This window comes from Sphaerodactylus townsendi, linkage group LG02 (assembly GCF_021028975.2).
Source record: "Sphaerodactylus townsendi isolate TG3544 linkage group LG02, MPM_Stown_v2.3, whole genome shotgun sequence".
NCBI classification, from domain to species: Eukaryota; Metazoa; Chordata; class Lepidosauria; order Squamata; family Sphaerodactylidae; genus Sphaerodactylus; species Sphaerodactylus townsendi.
Genome location: NC_059426.1, coordinates 59,858,747 through 59,883,679, shown reverse-complemented (window position 1 = coordinate 59,883,679; position 24,933 = coordinate 59,858,747). Strand labels below are relative to the sequence as shown.

General features: G+C 42.3%; 1 protein-coding gene across 3 annotated transcripts in view; it reads left to right on the top strand.

Moving 5' to 3' along the window:
* The window catches only part of GLI2 (GLI family zinc finger 2), a 282,674-nt gene that overhangs the window by 212,844 nt on the left and 44,897 nt on the right, over nucleotides 1-24,933 (top strand). For 2 of the 3 annotated variants that reach the window (XM_048484806.1, XM_048484807.1), the window contains exons 4-5: nucleotides 7,881-8,083; nucleotides 15,678-15,869. In XM_048484806.1, the coding sequence (XP_048340763.1) occupies nucleotides 7,881-8,083; nucleotides 15,678-15,869 (395 nt within the window). The remainder of the gene's footprint in view (nucleotides 1-7,880; nucleotides 8,084-15,677; nucleotides 15,870-24,933) is intronic. The other variant, XM_048484808.1, reaches the window with a different exon arrangement.

The following is a 24,933-nucleotide window of genomic DNA, read 5'->3' as shown; positions in this document are numbered from 1 at the left end:
GTTTGTTTTTTAAACCTAAGCTTCTTTTACACAGTTGTGTTTTAGTTGAAAGGGTTAAGAACATTAACATACTTCCCCAGTTTTTTTCTTTAAACTGGTTTGGGATCACTCCTTTCACCAGAAATATTTCCCATTAAATTCTTATAGATCTCTCTGTCAATCTTAGAGTTATTTCCCTGGATAACTCATTATGTATCCTTGACCCAATTCTCTGAGGCCAGGGATGGCAGACTCCCCTCCCCCGCTCACCCTGCCCCCCCCCAATCGGCTGGGCTCCCTACCGGCAGCCGCAGTCCCTTCTGGGCAGAGGCGTAACTAGGGAAAATGGAGCCCAGTGCAAAATCTGAGTTTTGTGCGCACACCCTCCCCCATGAGTGGCCACTGTGATGCTGGAATCCATTCCCAAACAGCATCACTTTCAATGGTGTTTAAACTAGGTAGTCCAGATTATCCTTTTCAATCCACCTTAAAGGGAGAATCTGGGGTCCCCAGTTAAAACAACATTAAAAGTGATGCTGCTTTGGGGTGGATTATCCCCCACTCTGAAACAGCATCACTTTCAATGTTGTTTTAACGGGGACCCCAGATTCTCCCTTTAAATCCATGCCAAAGGGGGTGGATTTGAATGGATAATCTGGGGACATTTGGGGGGTGCCTGCTGTCAGAAATGCAATTGTTAAGCTAGCAGCACCAAACCTGATGCCACCCTGGTTTGGTGAAGTTTGGTTCAGGGGGCCCAAAGTTATGGACCTTCAAAGGTGTAGCCCCATCTCTTATTATCTCCCATTGGAAACAACAGGGGATGGGGGCACTCCCTTTGGGAGTCCATAACATTGGACCCCCTGAACCAAACCTCACCAAACTTGGGTAGTATCATCAGGAGAGTCTCCCAAAAAATCCCTGAAATGTTGGTGCTGCTAGCTGCCTAAAACCCGTGCCCCCTGCAGGCCAAAAACTGAAAAAACACCAAAAAAACAAAAAAAAAACACTAACGGGGAGCTTCTGACATGATTTTGGGGAGGATTTAAACCCTTACCTATGTCCTTGGTGCCTTTACCTCTTTTTCTAAATTTCCTAATATGTATGTTACATGGGTTTGAGGCCAGGTATCAGAAAGGAGCAAGATAACTTTTTTCTTTTAGCTGTTTCCCTCCACCCGTCCAAGCAATGGAAGAGGAAAAAAATGAAAAATGGCTGTCAGGCCATCAGCATGTCTCTCCTGTGTAGGAATCAGTAGAAACTCCAAGGGTTTACATAAAGTTTCTGGTGATTCCTAGAGAATATGATGCAACTTCTGGGTTCCCCCCAGAAGAGACATCAGGTCATCTCAACAGCACCCCACCACACCCCTGGTCTCTTTTTCTTTGCCAGCCTGTGCCTGTGAATCCTAACTACAGTTTATCTCCAGATTACACAAATCAGTTTCCCTGTAGAAAATTGGTGTTTTGAAGGGCGGATTTTATAGCATTATGCCCCACTGAGGCTCCTCCACTCCCCACAACCAGCCTCCCTTCCCCCACCAAATCACCAGGAATTTCTTAACCTTGAGTTGGCAACCTTAATTTCAAACATTAGGAAGCTTTCATGGACATTAGGTCTCCTATTGTGTATTACAGAATGCTGCATCAAGGCGATGATAAGAAAAAAAGATTTCCTTAGTAATTATCCAATTAATTTACCTTAAAGTCATATGTTGGAGCAAATCTACCTTTTAGCCCTCAAAAAGTTTCATGTCATGGCTTCCAGCATTGTATTGTCGAAGGCTTTCACAGCCAGAATCACTGGGGTGCTGTGTGTTTTCCAGGTTGTATGGCCGTGTTCTAGCAGCATTATTTCCTGACGTTTCACCTGCATCTGTGGCTGGCATCTTCAGAGGATCTGATAGTAGGAAAGCAAGTGAAGTATATATACCTGTTGGAGTGTCCAGGGTGGGGGAAAGAACATTGTCTATTAACAAGTAAAGGGTGCAATTAGCAAGCTAGACTTACATGTATTGTCAAAGGCTTTCACGGCCGGAATCACTGGAGTGCTGTGTGGTTTCCGGCTGTATGGCCGTGTTCTAGCAGCATTCTCTCCTGACGTGTGTTGAGTGGTATCCACTCATTAGCGTGTGAGTAACAATGAAGATAGCAAGGTCACTAGGTGAGGGCATCTGAATAAAAGTAGCCTGTCCTTTGCTCTCTTTGATTGTAATCCTGCCTATAGTCATCCTGTGTTTGGGTGGAGCTGATTAGTCACTGTCTTGACTTTAGTGTTTTTCAACACTGGTAGCCAAGTTTCGTTCATTTTCATGGTTTCTGCCTTTCTGTTGAAATTGTTCATGTTCTTGTGGATTTCAATGGCTTCTCTGTATAGTCTGACGTAGTGGTCGTCAGAGTGGTCCAGAATTTCTGTGTTTTCAAATAATGTTCTGTGTCCAGGTTGGTGTATCAGGCGTGTTCTGCTATTGCTGATTTTTCTACTGAACAGTCTGCAGTGCCTTTCGTGTTCTTTTGATTCGTGTCTGAGCACTGCGTTTGGTGGTCCCTAAGTAGACTTGTCCACAGCTACATGGTGTGCAGTAGACTCCTGCAGTAGTTAGAGGATCCCTCTTATCCTTTGCCGAACGTGAGTATTCGTCAGTCTTTGCGTAGATTGTTTGCAGATTATACTTCTTCAACAGCTTCCTATAAAATCAGCGATTCCTTGGATGTAATGGTAAGAACACTCAAACTTCTTAGGTGGCTCTTTATCTTTGTTCATGTGGTTTGTTCTTGGCCTATAGTTCTTCTGATGCTCTGTAGTGGAGTAACTATTATCCTGTAGATTCCAGTTGGGGCTGAAGAGTTCAATTCATCTTGAAGGAGGTAAATTGTTGCAGACTCTGTTTGCGTGATCTACCAAAGTTTTAATGGTGCTCCTTTTTTGTCCTGGATGATGATTGGAGTTTTTGTGTAAATATCTATCAGTGTGCATAGGTTTTCTGTATACTGTGTGGCTCAATTGTTGTTTTGGTTTGCGGATGACTAAGACATCTAGAAATGGTAGTTTTCCTTCATTTTCTTTTTCCACAGTAAATTGGATGTTTGGGTGGATCTTGTTGATATGGTCCAGGAACTTGTGCAGTTTTTCTCCGTGGCTCCAAATGGTGAATGTGTCATCCACGTAACGGAACCATATGGTGGTCTTTTTTGGTGCTGTTTCCAGGGCTTGTTTCTCCAAGTGTTCCACATAAAAATTTTCTATTACAGGGCTAAGAGGGCTGCCCATGGCTACCCCAACTTTCTGTTCATAGAATTCATTATCCCAATGGAAGTAGCTAGTAGTGAGGCAATGGTGAAACAGGGCTGTGATGTCTTTTGGAAAATTCCAGTTAATGAGTGCCATGGTGTCTGCTATGGGTACCTTGGTGAATAGGGAAACCACATCAAAGCTGATCAGTTTGTCATTGGGGTTGAGTTTAAGATTGCTGATTTTTTCAATGAAGCGTGCTGAGTCCTTAATGTAACGTGTAGTAAGTCCAATATGGATTTGTAGTTGTGCAGCCAGGAATTTTGCCAAGTCATATGTAGGGGATCTGATTGCACTCACAATGGGTCTGAGTGGAGTACATTCCACAGTAATGGGTGAGGAAAAAGAAAAAACAATGTGTTATCACCTGTCGCAGAAAATACAATTGAGCTTCATATTAGTATCTATACACCAAGATAATTGCATTCATATGTTATATTATCCAACTTTTTATTTCAGGAAAAGTTGTATATCTAATTTAAGCAACCAAATAATAAGCATAAGGCAGTGGTGGGATTCAGCAGGTTCTCATCACTTCGGCAGATCCAGTTGTTAAAATGGTGCTGGTAATCAACTAGTTGTTAAATTATTTGAATCCCACCACCGGAAGCGGTTGTTAAATTATTTGAATCCCATCACTGGCATAAGGTATCATGTTTCTATTTCTGTTTATTTATTTTATTTTATTTTATTAAACTTATAGGCCGCCTATCCCCGAAGGGCTCAAGGCGGCTTCCAACATGGCTGTTACATAGACAGCAATCAACAACATAAAATACTAAAATCATTAAAACCTAAGAACTAAGCAGCAGTTTACTACAGAACTATAGGTTAAGCAACCCAGTTCATAAATTAATTAAGACAGGCGCCCCGCCGAAGGCCATTAAAAGAAGAAAAAGGGGAGGGAGTAAGTAGGGCCTGGGATGGAATTTATAAGTAAGACAGGCCCAGCTTTAATAGAATGGAACGGCAGTCTCAGTTTTGATTTCAATTCCAGTGTCGATAGGGGGCAGTAGATCCACGGCCGGCCTCCCCGAAAGCCCGGTGGAAAAGCTCCGTCTTGCAGGCCCTGCGGAACTCATTAAGGTCCCACAGGGCCCGCGACAGCTCGAGGTAAGGCGTGATTCCACCAGGTATGGGCCAGAGTCAGAAGGTCAGCCCGGGTTGAGGCCAGCCTGACACATTGCAAGACCAGGGGTCACCAGTAGATCTGCCGTTGCCGAGCGCAGCGACCTATGTGGGACATAAGGGGTGATGCGGTCCCGCAGGTATGTGGGCCCCATGCCAATACTATTTCATTACACTATCTATGCCTAAGTTAACACCCGTTAATGTCATATAGTAAAATTGCAAATTCCACAAATAATGATGTGCATTTATCACACATCTCAAAATATATCACCAGCAATATATCCTAAATCTTTAAATCTGTCCCTTTGGAGAAGCATTTATTCTATTCACTTTATTTACCATACAATTTAAGCGCATGTATTCCTCCCACAATGCCCAATTATGCTTGTACATCTCATCCATTTGATGTGCCATTTGATGTGCCATTCTATCCATTGGGTAAAGCTGATTTACTTTGTCTATCCAATCACATTTTGTGGGTATTTTATCCATCTTCCAAAACTTGTCAAGCACTATCCTGGCTGCAGTCAACATATGAAAGAATAGAACAGATGAAAGAATAGAACACAGGACCTAGTAGATAAACCAAGAGTTGAAGTGGGAATTGTGCCTCGATGATATTCAAAATCTGTGAATGAATCATATCCCAGTATTTATTAACTAGATCACATTTCCACCATAGATGAAAAAAGTTGCCCTCCTATTTCTTGCACTTCCAGCATAAGGATGAGCTATTCTTATTTATTTTCGGCAACATTATTGGTGTAATATAGCTTCTATAAAATAATTTAAGGTTATTCTCCCCCAAATTTGTATCTGGAGTATATTTGTATATGAACACCCAATATTTAGCCCACTGCTCCATCAATATTTCTTTGCCCTGATCTTGCGCCCACTTTACCATGCTGTGCTTTACCATTTCCTGTTCTGTCTTTTGCTCCAATAAAACCTTATAAAGCTTACTCATTTGTTTTGCATTTTCCATTAATAATAATCTGTCAAGCTCTTTCCATGTAATCAAGATATCCCGATTATTCAAATCATTTTCCATAAAGTCTCTAATCTTTTGGTAATTAAGACACTAATGCAATTGTTTAAATTGTATAGTTCTCCTACACCTTCAAATAGTAATGTTAGTTAGGAAATGTATATATTCACAGTGACATGAGCAGATTCCTCATGGTTCAAAAACAGTGGTGTGAAAACGGTGTAAAATGACTTAGAACGGTGTAAAAGGGTTTACACTGTTTTCACACCGCTGTTTTTGACCCATGTGGAATCCACCATGGAAACAGCTGCCAAGTCTTTTACTTATTTAAAACTAAAGTCAAGGTTGGTACTATGGAGAGTAAGCCTTATTAAAGATGAAATTATTTTGGGGCGCGATAATAGGGCATCATGAAAGCATTCAATATGAGAGGGACCTGGCACTGGAAAGCAATCCATGTAGGCTAAGCAGTGGAATTAGCAGATAAACAGATGAATGCTCTGGAGAACAACACAACTGAACAGAAGTTGCTATTGGAAATGAGTCACTGTAGCTATGTTTTCGGAGATTAAGTCTGCAGTACACCTATTTTCTGAGTGAAATGATAAACAGCAATTATATCAAAAAGTATGCCCAACCCATTTGTTTATACTGACACATTTTTTATTAACTTTTGATGGCATTTCACTAAACTTCCTTATCTGCTGTGTTGTTAGGCCTCCATTCTGAGACTTGGAAGTTTTTCAGATGAATAGATAAAATCATCTCCACTTTTTCAAGTGCTTTGCATTTTTTCTGTTACATTTTCAGGTGTTTTGAGCCGATGCTTCTAGTCCCTTTGTAGAATGTGGCTTTCTTGCTTGTGGTGATCCTTTGAGAAACACACATGCGTAATGTCGTTCAGTATAGCACATAATGTAATTAAAACCTTCATCCCATTACTTTCTGTTCTCATACAATTTATCTGTTCAGATGGGCTTTAGATGTTGGCCTCCTAGTTTGATCAGAATAGACTCAAAAGGGTCATAAACCAAGTAATACATAGTTTCAAGGCTGCATCAAAGGCAGTCACAATCCTGTTGGGAGAAACTGTGAGTACTGATGAAAGAGAGAGCTTATTGTGTATGTAGGAGAATTTCTTTCAAGGCTTATGCATTAAGGCAGGCTCTGTGGGTTCGGGTAGTATGGGACTGCTTTTAATTTACATCTCACCCACCTCCCAACACAGTCACACACTTGAATTTAGCCTTCATCAACATTAAGAATGTCAGATGTTTTCTTAATGACATCACTTCTTTTATTTTTAATCCAGTTTCATTTTTTCCAGATGGAGCCAGAGATTATTTGTAATGATCTCAAGGCGAACCTGGAACACAAGCTTTGAATCACTTTTCTGTTTCGTCTGTTCCCCCACCATTGCTTTCCAACAATAATGAATTAAACAAGTAGATTTTAAATAGTTACCTGCCGTTATTACCTGTAAACCTATCCTGAAACAAGGAGCATAAGCAGGTGTGACGTGGATTCACAGTTGCAGTACTAATAAGTTTTATGCACACTGTGACTTGCAGCCTAATGCTATTAAACAGAACAGTCTGAACACTGAGTGTATGTCTATGTCATCTTAGCACTGACTATGTCATCTTAGTAAAAAAATGAAAGAGTCATGCAGACAGGGGCTGGAAATTGATATGAAAATATTCATCTGTTTTCCAAAAATGATATCATTTAAAAAGACTTTATTCTTTGTAGTACACCTAACACAAAAAGCAAACCAGTCACAAGCTGACTTTGAATGTAACTTACTCTACTTGTACTTTCTATGCAACAACCTCTGAAGCATGGCTGAATGTAGAAGAACCAAAAAATGAGTTGATTAGTTGGTGGCTAGCAGTTATTATTGGTGAAGACAATCTTAATTGGTGTGGCTCAGTTAAGAGCCTACTTTGTTTTTTTAAGTCTACATTGGTTCTGATGTGCTACCATAACAGGGAATATTAACATTTGAAGAAGATTATGAAAGTGGATGCTGGAATAAAATTTTGTTAATCTTTAAGGAACCGCGAGACTCCTGTTTGTTTTTGCAGTTATATGAAATGAATGCTAAAGATCGCTTCACATTTTGTAATATCTTTTGTTTAGTGATTTGTGAGTTCATTTTTTTTTGCTGTTCTCCATAAAATAACTGTACATTTATTTAAATGTAATTGCTTAGCTAATTAGTTTTAAAGCTTCAGATGTCAGTTAGAATTCTTTAATTACATGACAGTCCTTGGCCTGTAATTTGTGTAAGTGAGACACCATCAGTTTCCTCTTCCTCACTAGCTGTTCCAGAGGCAAGAAGAAAAGGCAACGAGTGCTGCATATGAGAATTGTTAAACTGAATGTCTTTTCTCCCTGAATGTTTATTTTATGTTTCATTGTCTGCTCGTGCACCAAGAAACTGAACAAAATGTCCCACTGATGGAACCTCTTTTTGCTTCTTTTGCAGACCTCCTGCTCTGAGTGGTAGCCCTGTTATCTCTGACCTCTCTCTCATCCGTCTTTCTCCACATCCCACGGGACCTGCAGAATCACCTTTCAACTCTCCTCACCCGTACATGAACCCCCACATGGAACACTACCTCCGATCCATGCACAGCAGCCCTACCCTGTCCATGATCTCAGCCGCTAGAGGTCTCAGCCCAGCTGACAGTAAGTAAGATGCACAATCGTGACTGCACTCAAGGACTTGTATATATTTATTGCTATTGTTATAGTAGCAGCTGTAGGATAGTCTCAGTGAAGGGAGTTATCCATATACAAGAGAAATTGTTGGAGTAAACGTTTCTTAATTATACTTTTGCCATTAGTGCTTCAAAGGGACAATTTATAGTTTATCCCTTGCACATCACAACTTCCCTGATCACATTTTGATATATTGCAGGTTAGTGTAAGAAATTAAATGAGAATTTGGGGGAGTTTTGCAGAAACTGCAGATGACACACGAAGGCCAGCAGATGATACAGACAAAGTTTAGAAACTCAGAAATGCATAAAAATATGCATAGTAGTGTATAGTATCAACATATTTTTATAAATTCCAGGTGGATTCCACACAGCATAAATATAATGGCTTTTAGGATGCTATAAAAATATCCGCTTTGGCAATTTGTGTTCCCACAGTGCGGAGAACACAAACATTGCCAGCCAAAGCAGAACTTTTTTCCTGGCTCCTGCACGAAGCACTTGTCAGTTTCACAATTGCACTCACCATTTTGTGTGCTGCAGCAGATTCTCTGGCCCCTTCTACATTCTCATTAGAAATGTAGAGAGTTGGGTTTGTGAGAGGCGTGATGACCGCATGGTGACTTGCCTGCCTGGTGCGAAGGTTGCGGATGTCACGCTTCGTCTAGATAGGCTTTTAGACAGTGCTGGGGTGGAGTCAGCAGTTGTGGTCCACATTGGCACCAACGACATTGGGAAATGTAGCCGGGAGGTTCTGGAAGCTAAATTTAGGCTGCTAGGAAACAGGTTGAAGTCCAGGGACCTCCAAAGGTGGCATTCTCCAGAAATGCTACCCGTTCCATCAGCCAAGCCAGGGCTTAGGCAAGTGCCGGGAGATAAGCAGGGTCCTTCAATGCGATGGATGAGAAGGTGGTGTAAAGGCAAGAGGGTTTCAGATTTGTCAGGAACTGGGGAACCAGCTTTGGGACAAGGCAGGCCTGTACAAAGCGGGACGGGCTTCATCTTAAATCCAAAGAGGGAACCAGGCTGCTGGCGCTCAACATTAAAAAAAAAGGTGGCAGAACAGCTTCTTTAAACTGATCACTGGGGAAAGCCGACAGGAGCTGAGGTGACTTTCGGGTTCTGAGAATACAGTATCTATGGGGGATGCAGACAGAGAGGGAGGTTTTTCTAAATCAACCAACATACAAGCAAGGAACATAGCAATGTGCATGTGGACAAGGGATAGTGTCTGCTACAAAAGACTTGAGGGTAAAGCATATAAATCCCAGGTTAAGGACAGAGAACCCAGGGGTATACAGGTGTCTCTATGCTAATAGTAGAAGCATGATCACCTAAAATGGGGGAGCTTAGAGTACAGAGTTTTGAAGGAGGACTTGATATAGTGGGCATCACAGAGACATGGTGGAATGAGGAGAACCAGTGGGATGCTGTTATACCAGGCTACAGGCTCTATAGGAAGGATAGGACAGGGCGACATTGGGGTGGAGTTGCCTTTACATCAAAGAGAAAGCATGAAAGTACTACCACATAAAATAGACAATGCATAGGGGAGCTGGTTCCCCTACAGAATCACTGGTGGATATCAATACCAGGTGTTGAAGGACAGTTTAATATTAGGAATATATTATACGTCCCCCTGACCAAAGTGCACAAAAGAGAGGATTCTGAGGATGGAAAAAAGAAATTAGAGAGGCCAACAAAACAAACAAAAATGTGTAAGTGGTAATGGGTGATTTTAACTATCCCCATATAAACTGGAAAAATGCATGTTCAGGGTCATATGGTAAGGAGAGGGAGCATTCCTGGATATGCTAAATGACCTGTGGCTTAGAGCAGATGGTTGTGGAACCAACCAGGGGAGAGGTGATCTCTAGATCTAATTCCTATGTGGGGACCCAGGACCTGGGTGCAGGAAGTCCAGTGTTGTTGGAGCCGATAGGGAACAGCGACCACAATGCTGTCAGTCAGATTCAGGTACCTCCTGGCATGCATGCGAACAAGTGGCAACTACTTTCAATGTAGTTACATCTCGCCTTCAGAAAGGGAAATTTCTCAAAGATGAGGGGGGCGAATAGTGCAGGAAGCTGAAAGGGAAGTAATCAAGAGAGTCAAAACTGTCCAGGATGCTTGGAGGTTATTTAAAAAAACACAGTAATAAAAGCTCAGCTGGAATGTGTTCCACAAGGTTAGAAAAGGCATGCACACCAGTCCAAAAGAAAGCCACCATGGTTAACAAGAGAGGTTGGAGGGAAATTATCAGAAAAAGAAAAAATGTCTTTTAGAAAATGGAAGTCCAGTTTGGCTGATGAAGAATATGAGAGGGAACTTACAAATGGTGGCAAAAGAGAAGCAAGTTAGCAGCTGTAAGGGGAGGCAAAAAAGGATTATGAGGGAATGCATGGCTGCTTGAACATCAAGACCAGCGAAAAGCAAAACAAGTTCTTCAAAGTAACATCAAAAAAGCAGGAAGCCAGCAAAGGGGAAGCCGGTAGGCCCGTTAGGATGACAAAAGGAACAAAGGATGTGCTAAAAAAGATGGCAGGGAGATTGCAGAGAAGCTGAATGAATTCTTTGCATCTGTCTTCACCCAAGAGGAGGCGTAGGAAACATTCCTGCACCTGGAACCAAGCTTCTTAGGAGAGGCTGAGATCCGGGAGGAACTAAGCTGAAGATAGTGTGATAGACAAGGAAGAAGTTCTTGGCAGCCATTGATAAACTAAATGTTACCAAATCCCCTGGCCCAGGATTGCGGAAATTTCACCTAAGAGTTCTTAAAGAGCTCAAGCATGAAATTGTTGATCTTCTCACATTATTATGCAACTTATCCCTGAAATTTGCAGGCTCCATCCCTAAAGGACTGGAAGATGGCTAACAATGTCACACCAATCTTTTAAGAAAGGGTCTAGGGGGACCCAGGAAATTACAGGCCGGGGTCAAATGGGGCTTTCGACATCTGTTCCTGGTAAATTAGTAGAATCTATCATTAAAAGATAAAAATTATAAAACATGTAGAAAAGCAAGACCTGCTGAGAAAAGAGTCAGCATGGCCTTTTGGTAGAGGCAAATCCTGTCTTACAAACTTACTAGAGTTCTTTTGAGGGTGTAAACAGGCATGTGGACAGGGGTGAACCGGTGGACATTGGTTCTACTTGGATTTCCAAAGGCTATTCTTGACAAAGTTCCCTCACCAGAGACTTCTGTTGAGAAAAAAAACCTTGTGCAGCAATGAAGGAAATAAGAGGGGAAGTCCTCCTATGATTAAAAAAACTGGTTGGAGAAACAGGAAACAAAGAGTGGGTGTAAAATGGGAGTTCTCACAATGGAGAGATGTCGGGAGTGGTGTCCCCCAAGGATCCGGTTTTGGGACCAGTGCTCTTTAACCTATTCATAAAATGACCTGGAAGTAGGGGTGGAGTAAGCGTGGTGGCCAAGCTTTGCAGATGATACCAAATTATGTAGGGTGGTGAGAACCACAAAGGATTGCTGGGCGAGCTCCAAGCGGACCTTTGATAAATTAGGTGAGTGGGCTCCAGAAATGGCAAATGCACAGTTCAATGTAGCAAAATGTAAAGTGATGCACATAGGGGCAAAAAAAATCCAAACTTCACATACACGCTTACAGGGTCAGTGCTAAACAGTCACAGACCAGGAAAGGGATTTGGGCTGCCTTAGTTGATAGTTCCATGGGAATACGTCAACTCAATGCATGGTAATAACTTGGCAGCTGTGAAAAAGCAAGGCAAACTCTATGCTGGGGACTCATTAGAAAAGGAATTGATAATAAAGACTGCAAAGATTGTCATGCCCTTATATAAAGCAGAGTGGGTCGCTGACCGCATTCTGGAGTACTGTGTCCAGTTCTGCAATTCACTGCATCTCAAAAAAAAAGGATATTGAGGGAGATAGAAAAAGAAGTGCAGAGAAGGGCAACAAGGATGATTGAGGGACTGGAGCACCTTCCCTATGAGGAGAGGCTGCAGCGTTTGGGACTCTTTAGTTTGGAGAGGAGGCGGCTGAGGGGGGATATGATTGAAGTCTACAAAATTATGCATGGGGTAGAAAATGTTGACAGAGAGAAATTTTTCTCGCTTTCTCACAATACTAGAACCAGGGGGCATTCATTGAAAATGCTGGGAGGAAAAATTAGGACTAATAAAAGGAAACACTTCTTCACGCAACGTGTGATTGGTGTTTGGAATATGCTGCCACAGGAGGTGGTGATGGCCACTAACCTGGATAGCTTTAAAAGGGGCTTGGACAGATTTATGGAGGAGAAGTCAATTTATGGCTACCAATCTTGATCCTCTTTGATCTGAGATTGCAAATGCCTTAACAGACCAGGTGATCGGGAGCAACAGCCGCAGAAGGCCATTGCGTTCACATCCTACATGTGAGCTTCCAAAGGCACCTGGTGGGCCACTGCGAGTAGCAGAGAGCTGGACTAGATGGACTTTGGTCTGATCCAGCTGGCTTGTTCTTATGTTCTTATGTTCTTATGTTCTTACATAGGTTAAATACAGCACTGTGCAGACAGTATAAATAACAGTGGTGTCACCCTGATCCGTTCACACAGCCAGCCCTCCTGTCGACAGCAAGTGCATCGGCAGGACTGCAAGACTTCACATGGCGGTGTGGCGGGTTTTTTTGTTGGCCACTCATTTCTGCGTAACTACGCAGGAATGCACCCATGTACCCCCACAGCCATGTTGACATACCATGAGACCCTGCTACTACCCTGTGCTCCTGCATAGCTACACAGTTGTGAACTGGAAGTTTTAAAAACCGCAAGCACAGCCAGAGCAGAAGCGCATCCTACCCAGCTGTTTGCTCAGCGCCGGTTGCAGAGCGCCGTTTTTGGAAAGAATTTCTAGTTTAGCGATTCATCAATACACCATTTTGGGGGAAACAGAGTGTTGCAGCTTCGTTGAAGCGATGTTGGCTGTGCAAAGTGCTCTCCCAAAATGGTGTTTTTACCGTCCTTAAACTGCTGTTTTTAACCTGTGCAGAAGGGGCCTCTGTGAAGATTCCCCATGGAGGTTTCCCATGCTTCCAATCGCTATTTTCTTGTAAAAAGTCGATGAGTTTATTTTGCCTAGCAATCCTGAACACGTGTAAATATTCCTTCGTTGTTGTTTCGAGGGAGATGTCTGTGAACCTATGGTGACACAAATATGAGCATATTGCAGCTTCTCTAATCCAGTAGATTCCCGCTCAAAACAAAAAAAGAGGGGAAATGACACATACAGCAGATCACTAGGCAAAACAAACTTTATTCATCTACTGTTTTCAGCACAATCCCGCGTGAACGAGCTGCAAGAAGAGGAAACTTCCATGGAGAATCCTCACGGAAAATCAGCTGCAGCACACAAATTGGTGGGCACGAGCTGCAGAAATGGAAGTAAGGGGTTTGGGCAGGAGAAATAAAGCATTTCCTACCTACTGGTGTTCACTCAGCAGGCAGGAATCACCTGGGTTGGGGGGGGGGGGCGGGGAAGAGCACTACTTCATTTTTGAAAAACCTGAGTTGAGAGAAATATAACGAGCCAAACTCATTTGGGGAAGGGGTTGTGCAGAGTTCTTCCCAAAATGCTTTTTATAATGTCGTAAAGACATTATGTTTGCGCTGTGTGGAATCCACCACAACTTCTTTTTTAAAGTTAAAATTAAAGAAAGAAAAAATTATCTGGTCTGAAGGGAGGGCCAAAGAAATTTTACACAGATTTCCAGATCGCGGAAGATGCCGCACCCTTAACCCCAGCAATGGAGAAGGGATAACTGTACATTAGTCTATTGTTTCTCCTTATAAAGGAACAGGAAGAACAACTAGCAAACTTATTTTCAAGACAGTAGAAATGGTTCACTGATGCTATTTTATTTTCTATCCACTTCTATTTGGGTTGAGTCCTGTTTGTACAACTATGTTTACATGTTGAAATGTACACAAATAGAACTCCTTGGATTTTTATTAGAACTGATCTTCTCAGTAAGTCAAACACATATATATTATGATGTAATATTGTGGTGTTTAGCCCTCTTTCTAAAGTAATTTCAGAATGTGCTGACTCATAATCTCTGTGTGTGTATAAAGTATTCCCAAAACTAATATGCACAGATCCACTAAAAAGGCAATGCATCATATAGTTCAGGTGATATTGTGCATCTATTTTTTGACATATGTTCTAAAGAACAGTGCACTTTGAAACCATCACAGTATGGTTTGTTCTGTCATCAAAAATCAGTATTCCAATCTCTAGTTTAATCCTGACTGGGATTCTTGGTTTCCAAAGAAAGCAAAACATTATGCCTGTTTGGATGTAACAGAAAGCTATGGCTTGCCGTGAAAACAGAAGTACCTGGATTGCTGTATGTGAGGGTGAAGGGAATGCATGAATTGGAGTATCCCTGAGCTCATTCACATAGCTTTGTTGTTTCATCTAACCCAAGCTTTAATACCAAAATGAAGCAGCAGTGGGTAGGAGTCACTACCCATTACTTTCTTTGTAGTAGTCAACCTACTGACATTAATATAGATGCTCCGATTATAATTATGCTGTGTCACCAGGGGGGGGGGGGGTTGATATCACTGCCTAACTTGTATTTCCGATTAAGCCATAAAACTCCTGTGTGTGGAATAAGAACTCGATGCTGAGTATGCTCCAGAGTCCAACCACACAGACTTAACGTATCTTGTGAAACCTGGCTTCTTCGTTTGCTTCTGATTTGCTTTGGAGATCCCAGAGCCCTTTCACTGTAGCAAGTGTTAAGATTCCAAAGCTCTGCTCTAAGCAAACTACAGATGTGTTTTATTGCTGTTGCAATCATCCTCCCTCCTACTACTCCTGACCCTCCTTCCTGCCTGCGAAAGAAATTTTATTATTTCTTGGCATTAGAAAGGGGCCTTTGTGCTGGATTTCAGTTTTCTTTTTCTCCCCCCACCCCCCTTTTTTAAGCCACAGTAAATAAGTTAATGGAGAGCGGGCAGAGAGGCAGGTTTGAAAACTCACAAATGGGCAAAAGTGAGGATAATTGGTTCTGGCAAGCCAAATGGTTTTCTACTGCCAGGCACTTGAAAAAAAAACCCTCATGCTGCGTATTAGACTCCTGCTTTAATTTTCTTATACTGCTTCTCGTTAACTGGGCTGTGCTTGTCTTTTTGTTTCATAATGGACTGGGATGTTAATTCCGACAGCCTTGCTGCGCCTGAGTCCCTCGCCATCTTCTTTCCTCCCCACCCCCGCTCTCTCCCTCTCTCTCCCGCTCACTAAAGTGAGCTCTGCCTTCATGCAGAAGGATTATTAAAAGGGGTGTGAGGAAATAAGAGATTGTTTATAAATTTGCGGAAATGGAGGTATGTGGAGGGCCTCAGCCCGATGTCTCTCTGTCCACAGAGAGCACACGTCCTGAACACACGTCAGAGTCATAACTTCAAGCTTTTGGCAGGGAAAAGGCAGATTCTAACGTCACTGCAGAAGTTTACTCACACTGGAAATATTTTAGCCTTGTTATTTCTCTCTCTCCCCACCCCCTTTCTCTGCCCTTTTCACTCTCTGCCTGTGTAGTAGCACATGAGCATCTGAAAGAAAGAGGTCTTTTTGGCCTTCCCCCTCCTCCACCAGGAGCCAACCCTGCGGATTACTATCACCAGATGACACTCATGGCCAGCCATCCAAATCCTTACGGGGACCTCCTCATGCAGAGTGGGGGAGCAGCCAGTACAACACACCTTCATGATTACCTCAGCCCTGTAGACGGTGAGTAAAGAAGCATAAGCCTTCCTCAGTTGTGCACATTCCATGGGCATTCTAGCAGTCTGAATGATTGCTCCCTGAATGGATGACAGACTCTTTCACTGTGTTCCTGATTTCTGCAGTGACTGTATTGTATCTTGTACTTAGCGATTGATTTTATTCAAAATGAGCATTCTGGTTATGAAAGTGTATACATGTGTGTGTGTGTGTGTGCGCGCACGCACGCGTGCGCACTCACATACCTGCATTGTTAAGGTTGCCAACTCAAGAGTTGGAAAATTCCTGGAGATTTGGGCGCAGAGCTTGGGGAAGGAAGGGAGCATAGCAGAGATGCTATGCCAAGGAATCCACCCTCCAAAGCAGCCATTTTCTCCAGGGGAACAGATTTCTGTAGTCTGGAGGTCAGTCGTAATTCCGGGAGATCTCTAGATCCCACTTAGAGACTGCATGTACGTTTTCTGAAAGTTTGGTGTTGCACATGGCACTGATTGCAGAATCCACCTCTACTTCTCATTTGCCTTAAAACGCCCACCAGGGGTTGCCATAGGTCAACTGTGGTCAAATCCCCACTTGAAATTTGCACGCAGATCCAAACCTGTTCGTTGTGAAACCGTGTCCTCTTCATCGGAGTTTCTCTCTCCCCACTTGGTGAAAGCGAAAGCAACACAGCAGACACACCCAGTTGCAGAACTCTTAGCAATCCCCACTACCAGGCGAGCTCGCTTCGCCTGCATGCTCCCCTGATTGGCTGGTGTGCCTTGATGGGGCAGGACCTTTTCCCACTGTGGAAACGTACATTGTAGGGGCGTGATAAAAAAAACAGTGGGTAAAAGTTTAACGTTTAACTGTTTATCTGCGCAACTGCGCAAACTGCGCAACTGCGCAAACTGCGCAACTGCGCAACTGCGCAAACAGTTAATCATTACCTGTGTAAACCATTAACAATTCAAAGTTACACGTTTGACTGTTTAATGTTTGCGTCCCCTTCTGCTGGCTGATCGCAAAAGCAGAAACGAAACCAAGGAAAGGCTGCATGCGCATCACAGCACTGATTGGTTGCCCAAATTCCACGTCACACTCCAGGGCAGGAAACAAGTCAGGGTTTCAACCCTCATCCCTCCCCTTGGATCAGCTCTGAACCGTGTTAATGGGGTCTATGCCACTTGCAACCAGGTCCTGCCGGAATGCAGATTAACGGGGAGAACAAGCTCTAGAAATGGAATCTGCCACACAAGCAGTGTGGAGGCCTTCCCTCAAACCTGGTTAGTTTGTGTTCTGAAACCTGGCTAAGGCGGTAGTGGGGATTCGACTTGTGATGTGTTGGCACTTTACACACAATGGGAAGAGGCAAGATCATTTTGCAATGTGAAAATGAATGCAGGGTAATCGCCCTCTTTATGACATAGAGTATTGGGGCGGAGTTAAATTCTAGGCCAGTGCTGTGCTTGCCTTGCCTACTCAAGCAGTGTGCTTTGAAACAGCAGGGCACCCTTCCAAACAGTTTAAGAGGGCCAATAATTCCACAGATGTAGCATAGCATTTGTGATAATTTTTCCACTTTGGAACAGGATGGCTTTTTAGCTTTCTGTTTTAAAGATGGTTTCTTTGGGCACAATCCAACATAGCTTATGTATTGTTACTCTAGTTGCACTGATTTTGCTGGGGGAAAGTTAAGCACATGCTTAACACTTTTATTGAAATCACTGGGACTTACAACTGCTTCATATTGGCCAGATTGTGCCCTTTGTGACCTTTTTTCACTGAAGCAGAAGAGGTGACTGCAATAGGGAATGAGAGAACAGAAAGGAAAAATTGTCAGGGGTTGAAACACTACAAGAGTGTTGATTTCCCAAGCTTTGGCAGGCTTGTACCTTGAGAGTTGAAGTGGTGACCATATTTGGACTTAGGTGAAAGAAAGTTTTACCAGTCACTAGTCAATCAGGCTTCAGGGTGGAAATACAATGGCAGAATTTAGACTGATGGATTGCATTGAAAATGTCTTTGTGGCGCAAAAAGGAAAATTTTGCTATGACAGAGAATTGAGTGGCATCTTTAATGTTAATTGGTTTACTGTAATGTGAGCTTTTTTAGTAAGCAGCACACATGCACAGCCACATGGCCACCATATTGGTGCCATGTAGATAAGGAGTCACCCATTAGGGGAAACTCTCCAAGGCAGCACAGTTCCACACAGTGTTTTCAGACAGCTGCGTAGCTCTGGGGAACACCTAGAAGGAGCATTAGGGAGGATTTACTACATCAAATCTATAAAGTCAACTAAAAGACAGTGGGTTTACATACACAAAATTGATATTTCGTGCATGGAAAAAATATGAATTTGTTTTTCATGTGTCAGGGAGTTGAACAGCCAGCCATATTTTTTTCTCTAGTGTCCATCTGTCCACTCACCAGCATGTCAATCTACCTGATGCATGTGATAGCCTTTGGATATCACCAGTATGCCATAGGACTTTTTTCAGGAGGTGGCTCTTTCGTAAAATGTCTGGCTCTGCACAGCTGCATTTATGTTAATGGCACGCAGGAGGACTGAACTTTGGCAAGCTTCATAGAATGAGATCAGCTTTTAAGTTTGCTCCTCTGAGGAAACGCTTCTGTAACCTTTCATAGACCATTAGTGACTACAGAGCTCATAACACTGCTACAAGTCTGCTTCTTTTGTTCTTTGCTTTTATCTTCTACCCTTTCGTTGTCCAATATGTTCTTAGGCTCTTTCATTCTCCTTGTAAGAAGCAGCACAAGAATGATTTGTGATTACATGTTCCTGGTGTGCCAAATGGCAGGCAGGGGTGCTTATAAGTAAATTCATTGCTGCAGGAAAGTGTCTATCCCATCCACAGACAAAAGAGACTTGTGGCATGCCTGACAAGCACACAGTTTCTGGTAGTCAGTATCAGAGAAAGGCAAAAGGAGAGATCAAGGGATCTGTTTAGATTGCCTGCCATGAACCAATGTACCTGGCATACCTTTTAAGAAGTGTGCATGCTGAGGACCAGAGGCGGAGTGTGGGGAAACTGCACTCAGGGCGCACATGCACCCTGCACCCCTGTCGTGGTGTCGCCCGCCCTGGAACGCCTTGCCACGCCCCCGTCACACCCCCTTGATGGCCCAACTACTCTTCTGCCATTGCTCCACCCGGGGTGTCGTGCCCCCTCCTATCCCATGGACACAACGCCACTGCTGAGGACAGTACATATGTTACAATGAACATTAGGAGGGATATAAATCTCTTTGATAACATAGTTCCTAAAACAAAGCCTTGCAATGGAGTCCTTATAAGAGATCCCAAATGGCAGGATATTGTGAGGGCAGTACTAGCTGTACTGGAATATATCTCAGGAAATACTGCTGATGCAGACATATAAAATGGTGGGAACAGGTAAAGAACAAAATGAAATGCTTTATAAAAAGTGGACATAGAACACAGCCTTCCTAAAATTATGTAGTTCACATTTTGCATTCTTGCCTTCAATAAGACTCAATTCTCATTGGACTTCACACCCCAGCCTTCACTCTCTTCAGCTACATACTTGTTACTAAGAAGTCTGCTTAACATATATACCACAGATAAGTATCTGTCTTGAATTTCTAGAAGAATGCACAACAAAGCAAAGACAGCCAATCCAGCTCCTACTTTAGGGTCAAACTAAATGTGGCAATATTTAGTTGCTGAACCCTTCGGGGATAGGGCGGTCTATTAAATATGATGGTGATGGTGATGGTGATGATGTCTTTGTGGTCACCATGCAGATAGTGCCGCCATTTTAAAGACATTTGTGATTGCAATCCTTCCCCCATGGCTATTTCAGTGTTTGAAAAGGCACTGGGAAACAAGAGTGGGAGTCAGGGGGTGGGAAACAAAGTTGGTCAATGGTGTCACATTTAGTTTGAACTGCAATCATTCAGGAGGACTGAAATTTAGGGTCCCAAATGTGCTGCCCAGCATCCTGTGGTGCCTACCAGCATGTTTCCATGTGTCTGCCAGATGTTTTTAGAAAATGCGCAGAACCAGTTGAGGTGTCTGTCAGCAAGGCCTGTGGAGAAGAGAATAAGTTACACAAATGGAGGAGAAGTACCAGCAGGGCTTGTGATTGGACTCTAAAGATTTAATTGGCTGTACAGATTTTTTTTAAGTTGCTTTGACATAAGATGCCTCCACAGCTAAAGGATCTTCATTTTGTTCAACCTTCTTCATTGGGTATGAGTTTGAGACGTCTGCAACAAAATTCTCCATCCAGTGAGACCTGGACCCTTCAGGATTTGTCACAGTTCCACAGGGTCTGTAAGGCAGAGCTGCTACACCAGGTCATGGGTTGAGGGAAACAGCAGTATTCCATCTGCTGGCCTCCACCTGCCCCTTTTCTTTCTCCTTTCCCCCTTCCCTTTCATTTATATGGATACTTGGGAGCAGCAGCAGCAGAAGGTGCTCAGGACTAGTAACAGCAGAAGGCCATTGCTTTCACCTCCTGCAAGTGAGCTCCCAAAGGCATCTGGTGGACCACTGCAAGTAGCAAAGTGCTGGACTAGATAGACTCTGGTCTGATCCAGCAGGCTCTTTCTTATGTTCTTATATTGAAGTCCGTTTATAAATTCCAGTCTTAATCTTTGTCATTTTCAGCACCAGAGTTTCTGTGATTGCTTTTTATTAACTGAATTGTATTATTATTGTTGTAAGCCACCTTGAGCCTGTAAGGGGAAAGATGGCCTAGAAATCCAATAAACAAACAAACAAACAAACTGCAGCTGTGTGCTGATTGATCCTCTCTACAACTTTTTCAGAAATGCAGAAACCTTGTGAGTGCCTCTTGGCACAGTAATGGATTCCAGGGTACTATATGCAACATACTGTGGACTTGTACAAATGGGCCCAGTTTTCCAAGCAGAAGTTAATATGAAGATCAGCATGGTTTTACATTCTACCTTCCCAATACTCCATTCATTGTTGTTCAGCCTCCTTTCTGCTGGCTGGAACCTCCTAGACAGCTTCATCTGGAACAGACATGCCGCCTGATTTTAAAACAGTTGATTGCACAAGGCTTAAAATGAGGCCCCTTTCATCTGGACAACCTAACTACATGGGTCTATTGCATACAAAGTTACCAAGAAAGCATCTACTGTTATTCATGGAACTCTTGCATAGAAATCTTTGCTGATGGAGAAGTCTTTTCTGTAAAAGGGTACCTGCCAAGTCCTGTTAGGGGAAAACAGAATCAACCAGCTGCAAAATATAGTGTATACTTATCCACTGTGTATACAAAAGATAGGGTATACACACTGACATTGCAACCCTGTATACTTTTCAAGGCAAGAGACTTTGGGAGGTGTTTTGTCATTACCTGCTTCTGTGTCATCAAACCCTGGTATTACTAGCCAAAGTAAGATTATGTGACTGGCTCAAGATCACCTAACAATCTTCCATAGTGTGAGTAGCAATTTGAACCTGGGTTTCCCAGGTCCTGCCCCAGCATTTTAACCAGTACACTACACTGGCTCTCTTTTAGTGTTCCATTACTGTAAACAAGTTGGTAAATACAATTGCCTGCATGCATGCATACTCACACAAACAGTTTTCCCTCTTTCATTCTGTTTATTCTTACTTGCTTGTCATACTATCCTGCTGTTCATTCAGCATAAGCATTACCTGCATACAGAATTTTGGTGTGATGTACAGTATATGAAATACAAACCAATATAAAGAAAAGTATCATCTGTATGAGCAGATGTGAAGAAATAATATTTGAATTAGAAATGTGTAAAATCTCGTTGAGAAATTTTACTAGGAATGGAAATTTCTCAGAATCCCTTCAAAATCCTTCAGATATTTGTCTGAGAACCCCCCACTTTTACTTTGCATTTACCTCAAGCAATAAGCAGTGACAACCTAGGCCTTTTAGAAAGGCTGCTGTTTCCTCAAAAGTCTTTTGGCGTCTGTCCGTAATGTTCCTCAAATGTTTCATGCTGAAGTTCTCTTCAGGCAGAGTTTCAACGGCTTCATCCATTCAGTCTCTGGTGGACGCAGAAGATCATGGCAAAGTTAAAGCCCAAATGGTTTATAACATGTGGATTAAAAAGCCAAGATTGTAACATCAGTATTGTGTGTGAATGTCTACACAGCAGGCTTTTAGTGACTCCAAGAGCCTTGTTGATATGAAGGCTGAATGGATGCAGATCATTCTTTTTTTAAAATCTCTAATGATTGTTTTCTTGCATCCAGCTTGAAAATATAATTCACTGTTGAATAAAACCAATGACTTTTACTGTGCTGAGCTGAAAAGTAATATTTACAAGACTGAAGAAAAAACACCCATCCCCAAGAGCTCTTTCCTTGGTCCTTTTATCTAAAGTTCTCCTGAATCTTGGGTTTTTAAAAGAATCCTATTTACTTATGCAGGTTTAAGGACTCCTAGACAACCACTTTTGTGGATTGTAGGATAGAAAGCTGCTTTCTTGTCTCCCAGCAAGGATCTTAGAGTACCTTGAACTGGAAAACTCAAGGGGCCTCTGAGCCTGATGAAATAAGACTTCTAGGACATCACTTGGTGCTAGAATGAATGCTTGGCATTTGCTGCCATGTAAACAAGAAGTGTGGTGGATGCTGCAGCACAGAAAAAATGAATTTTAAATAAGAAAACAGTTCATGGAGGTTGATTACAGCTGGTTATTCCTTAGAAATAAGAGAATTGCCCTATGCCAAAGACGGAACTCCCTTTGATGATATATTTACCAATTTTGGGTTTAATTGGGTGTCCCAAAGGATTGTGTCTCCTTCTGCATCCTATGATTGGATATTTCAGTATTTCTATGATAATTCTAGATTCACATCTTTTCCCATGTAGCAACCAAGGGAAAGGGGTGCCTCTACCTGGTTTTCTAGGATCCTAGTGGGTTCTTTTATGACTCAACAAAATTCTCAGGATTAGTGAGACTGAAGCTCTGCAAGATAGTTCCTCACGAGGTTTTTTTTTTCTTTTTTATTTTGAAATGTCCAGAGTTTCTCTTCTTCACTGTGGAAACTACAGGACCTTATAAACAACCTAGAATTGAAGACAGGTCTCTGAGGGGAAAGGGGCGTAAATCAATGTGAAACAGTGGAAGAAAAACCTACCAGGAAGTTGTCTTTTGTTGAAGCTCTGTTTATATACTGCATTTCTATCCTGCCTTGCTCCCAAATGCGTTAAGGAAAGTTCCAGTAAAAAAAATGGAGACCACAGATTTAAAACACAGAAGACAGAATTTACAGCAGTCCTGAAAATAAGTTGATCTAGTTCCATGTAAAAACTACTTATAAATAATGCAGTCCTGCAGTGGTTCTCAAAAGCCCTCAAAATACAGGCCTTCCTCACATCCTCAGGAAGCCTGTTTTGCAATACAGAAAAAGCCCTAGCTGGGGCAGCTAAAGACCAAACTTGCCAAACACTAATTCTTACTGGGCAAATTGATCTATTACTATATATACATTTTCCTTACATGTATCTACAAGTAAAAGAGCACAGAGTGTGTAATGAATGGTGGATATTCAGGGGAAGAGGACAGCACTGTTAGGCCCTTTCCACACAGCAAATGTATAGTGGGTTGCAGTTGGGACAAAGTAACCCATTTTCTTGTTTTTGTGTTTGCATGCATTTGTACAATTGGAGTCCACAGAAACAATGTGCGTTGCTGACGTGTCTTCACATGGAGACGCATCTTTTTTATTTATTTACTTCCCACCAATGTTTAGCTACGCAGGCATGCACAAATAAACCCCCACAGCCATGCTGACGTCTCACAATACAACCATCTGCACATGAACGGCTATGCAGATGTAAGCCGCAAAAAAATTTTTAAAAGGAAAACAGAGGCAAATAAAGTGCCTTCTGCCCTTCCGTTCACTTGCAAGTGGCTGCAACCCAGGATTTTTGAAAAGACTTGCAAATAGCGCAATTCTCAAAAAACCCAGTTTGGGGGAAAATAACACAAGGCAGTCTCATTTTAGGGGTAGGATATGTGCAAAATTCTCCCCCCAAATGTTTTTTTAAACTGTTCTACACCCGTGTTTATTGGCCCGTGTGGAGTGGGCCTTAGTGTATATTCAAACAAAGTGGCTTATGTGGAAATACCACTAGTAAGTGAGACATCACAGATGCATCTTAGAAATAACTGATCACTTCAGGTAATTCTCCAAGAGTAGTATCAGATTATCTGTTGCTAACAGGAAGTACAACTTCCACACACTTCCACTTCTGCAATGTTTCATTCAAAATTGTAACCTTCTGGTTCTTCAACTGTTTTCACTTTCCCCATTAGATATGTGAGATATCTCTCTGTATGGGTCTTGAACACCTCCCAAAAGAAGGAACTGAAAAACCTGTGTCCTACAGGAAGTGGGGAAACATCAGTTTTCATTGTTTCTTCTAACAGGGGACAGAGAAAAGGCAGAACTACTCAACACCATCTTTGCCTTGATTTTTTCCCAAAAGAAAAACAGTGCTCAACTGGGGGGAAATGGATCAGAAGATACAGTAGGGGAAATTCAGCACAGAATAAATAAAGAGCTAGTACAGGAATACCTGGCTACTTTAATTGAATTCAAATCTCCAGGGCCTGATGAACTACATCCCAGGGTATTAAAAGAACTGGCAGAAGTAATCTCAGAACTGCTTGCTATAATCTTTGAGAACTCATGGAAAACAGAAGACCCAGCGAACTGGAGGAGGGCCAATGTTGTCCCCATCTTCAAAAAGAGGGCCCAAACAACTACTGCCCAGTCAGCCTGACATCAATACCAGGAAAGATTCTAGAGCAGATCATTATAAAAGCACTTGGAAGGGAATAATGTGATCACTTAAAATCAACATGGGTTTCTCAAAAACAACTCATGCCAGCCTAATCTTATCTCTTTTTTTGATAGAGTGACAAACTTGGTAGATGAAGGGAATGTTGTGGATGTAGTGTAACTTGATATTAGTAAGACCTTTGACAAGGTGCCCATGATAGTCTTGCAAGTAAGCTGGAATGATGTGGACTAGACAATGCAGCAGTTAGATGGATTTGTAATTGGTGAACACAA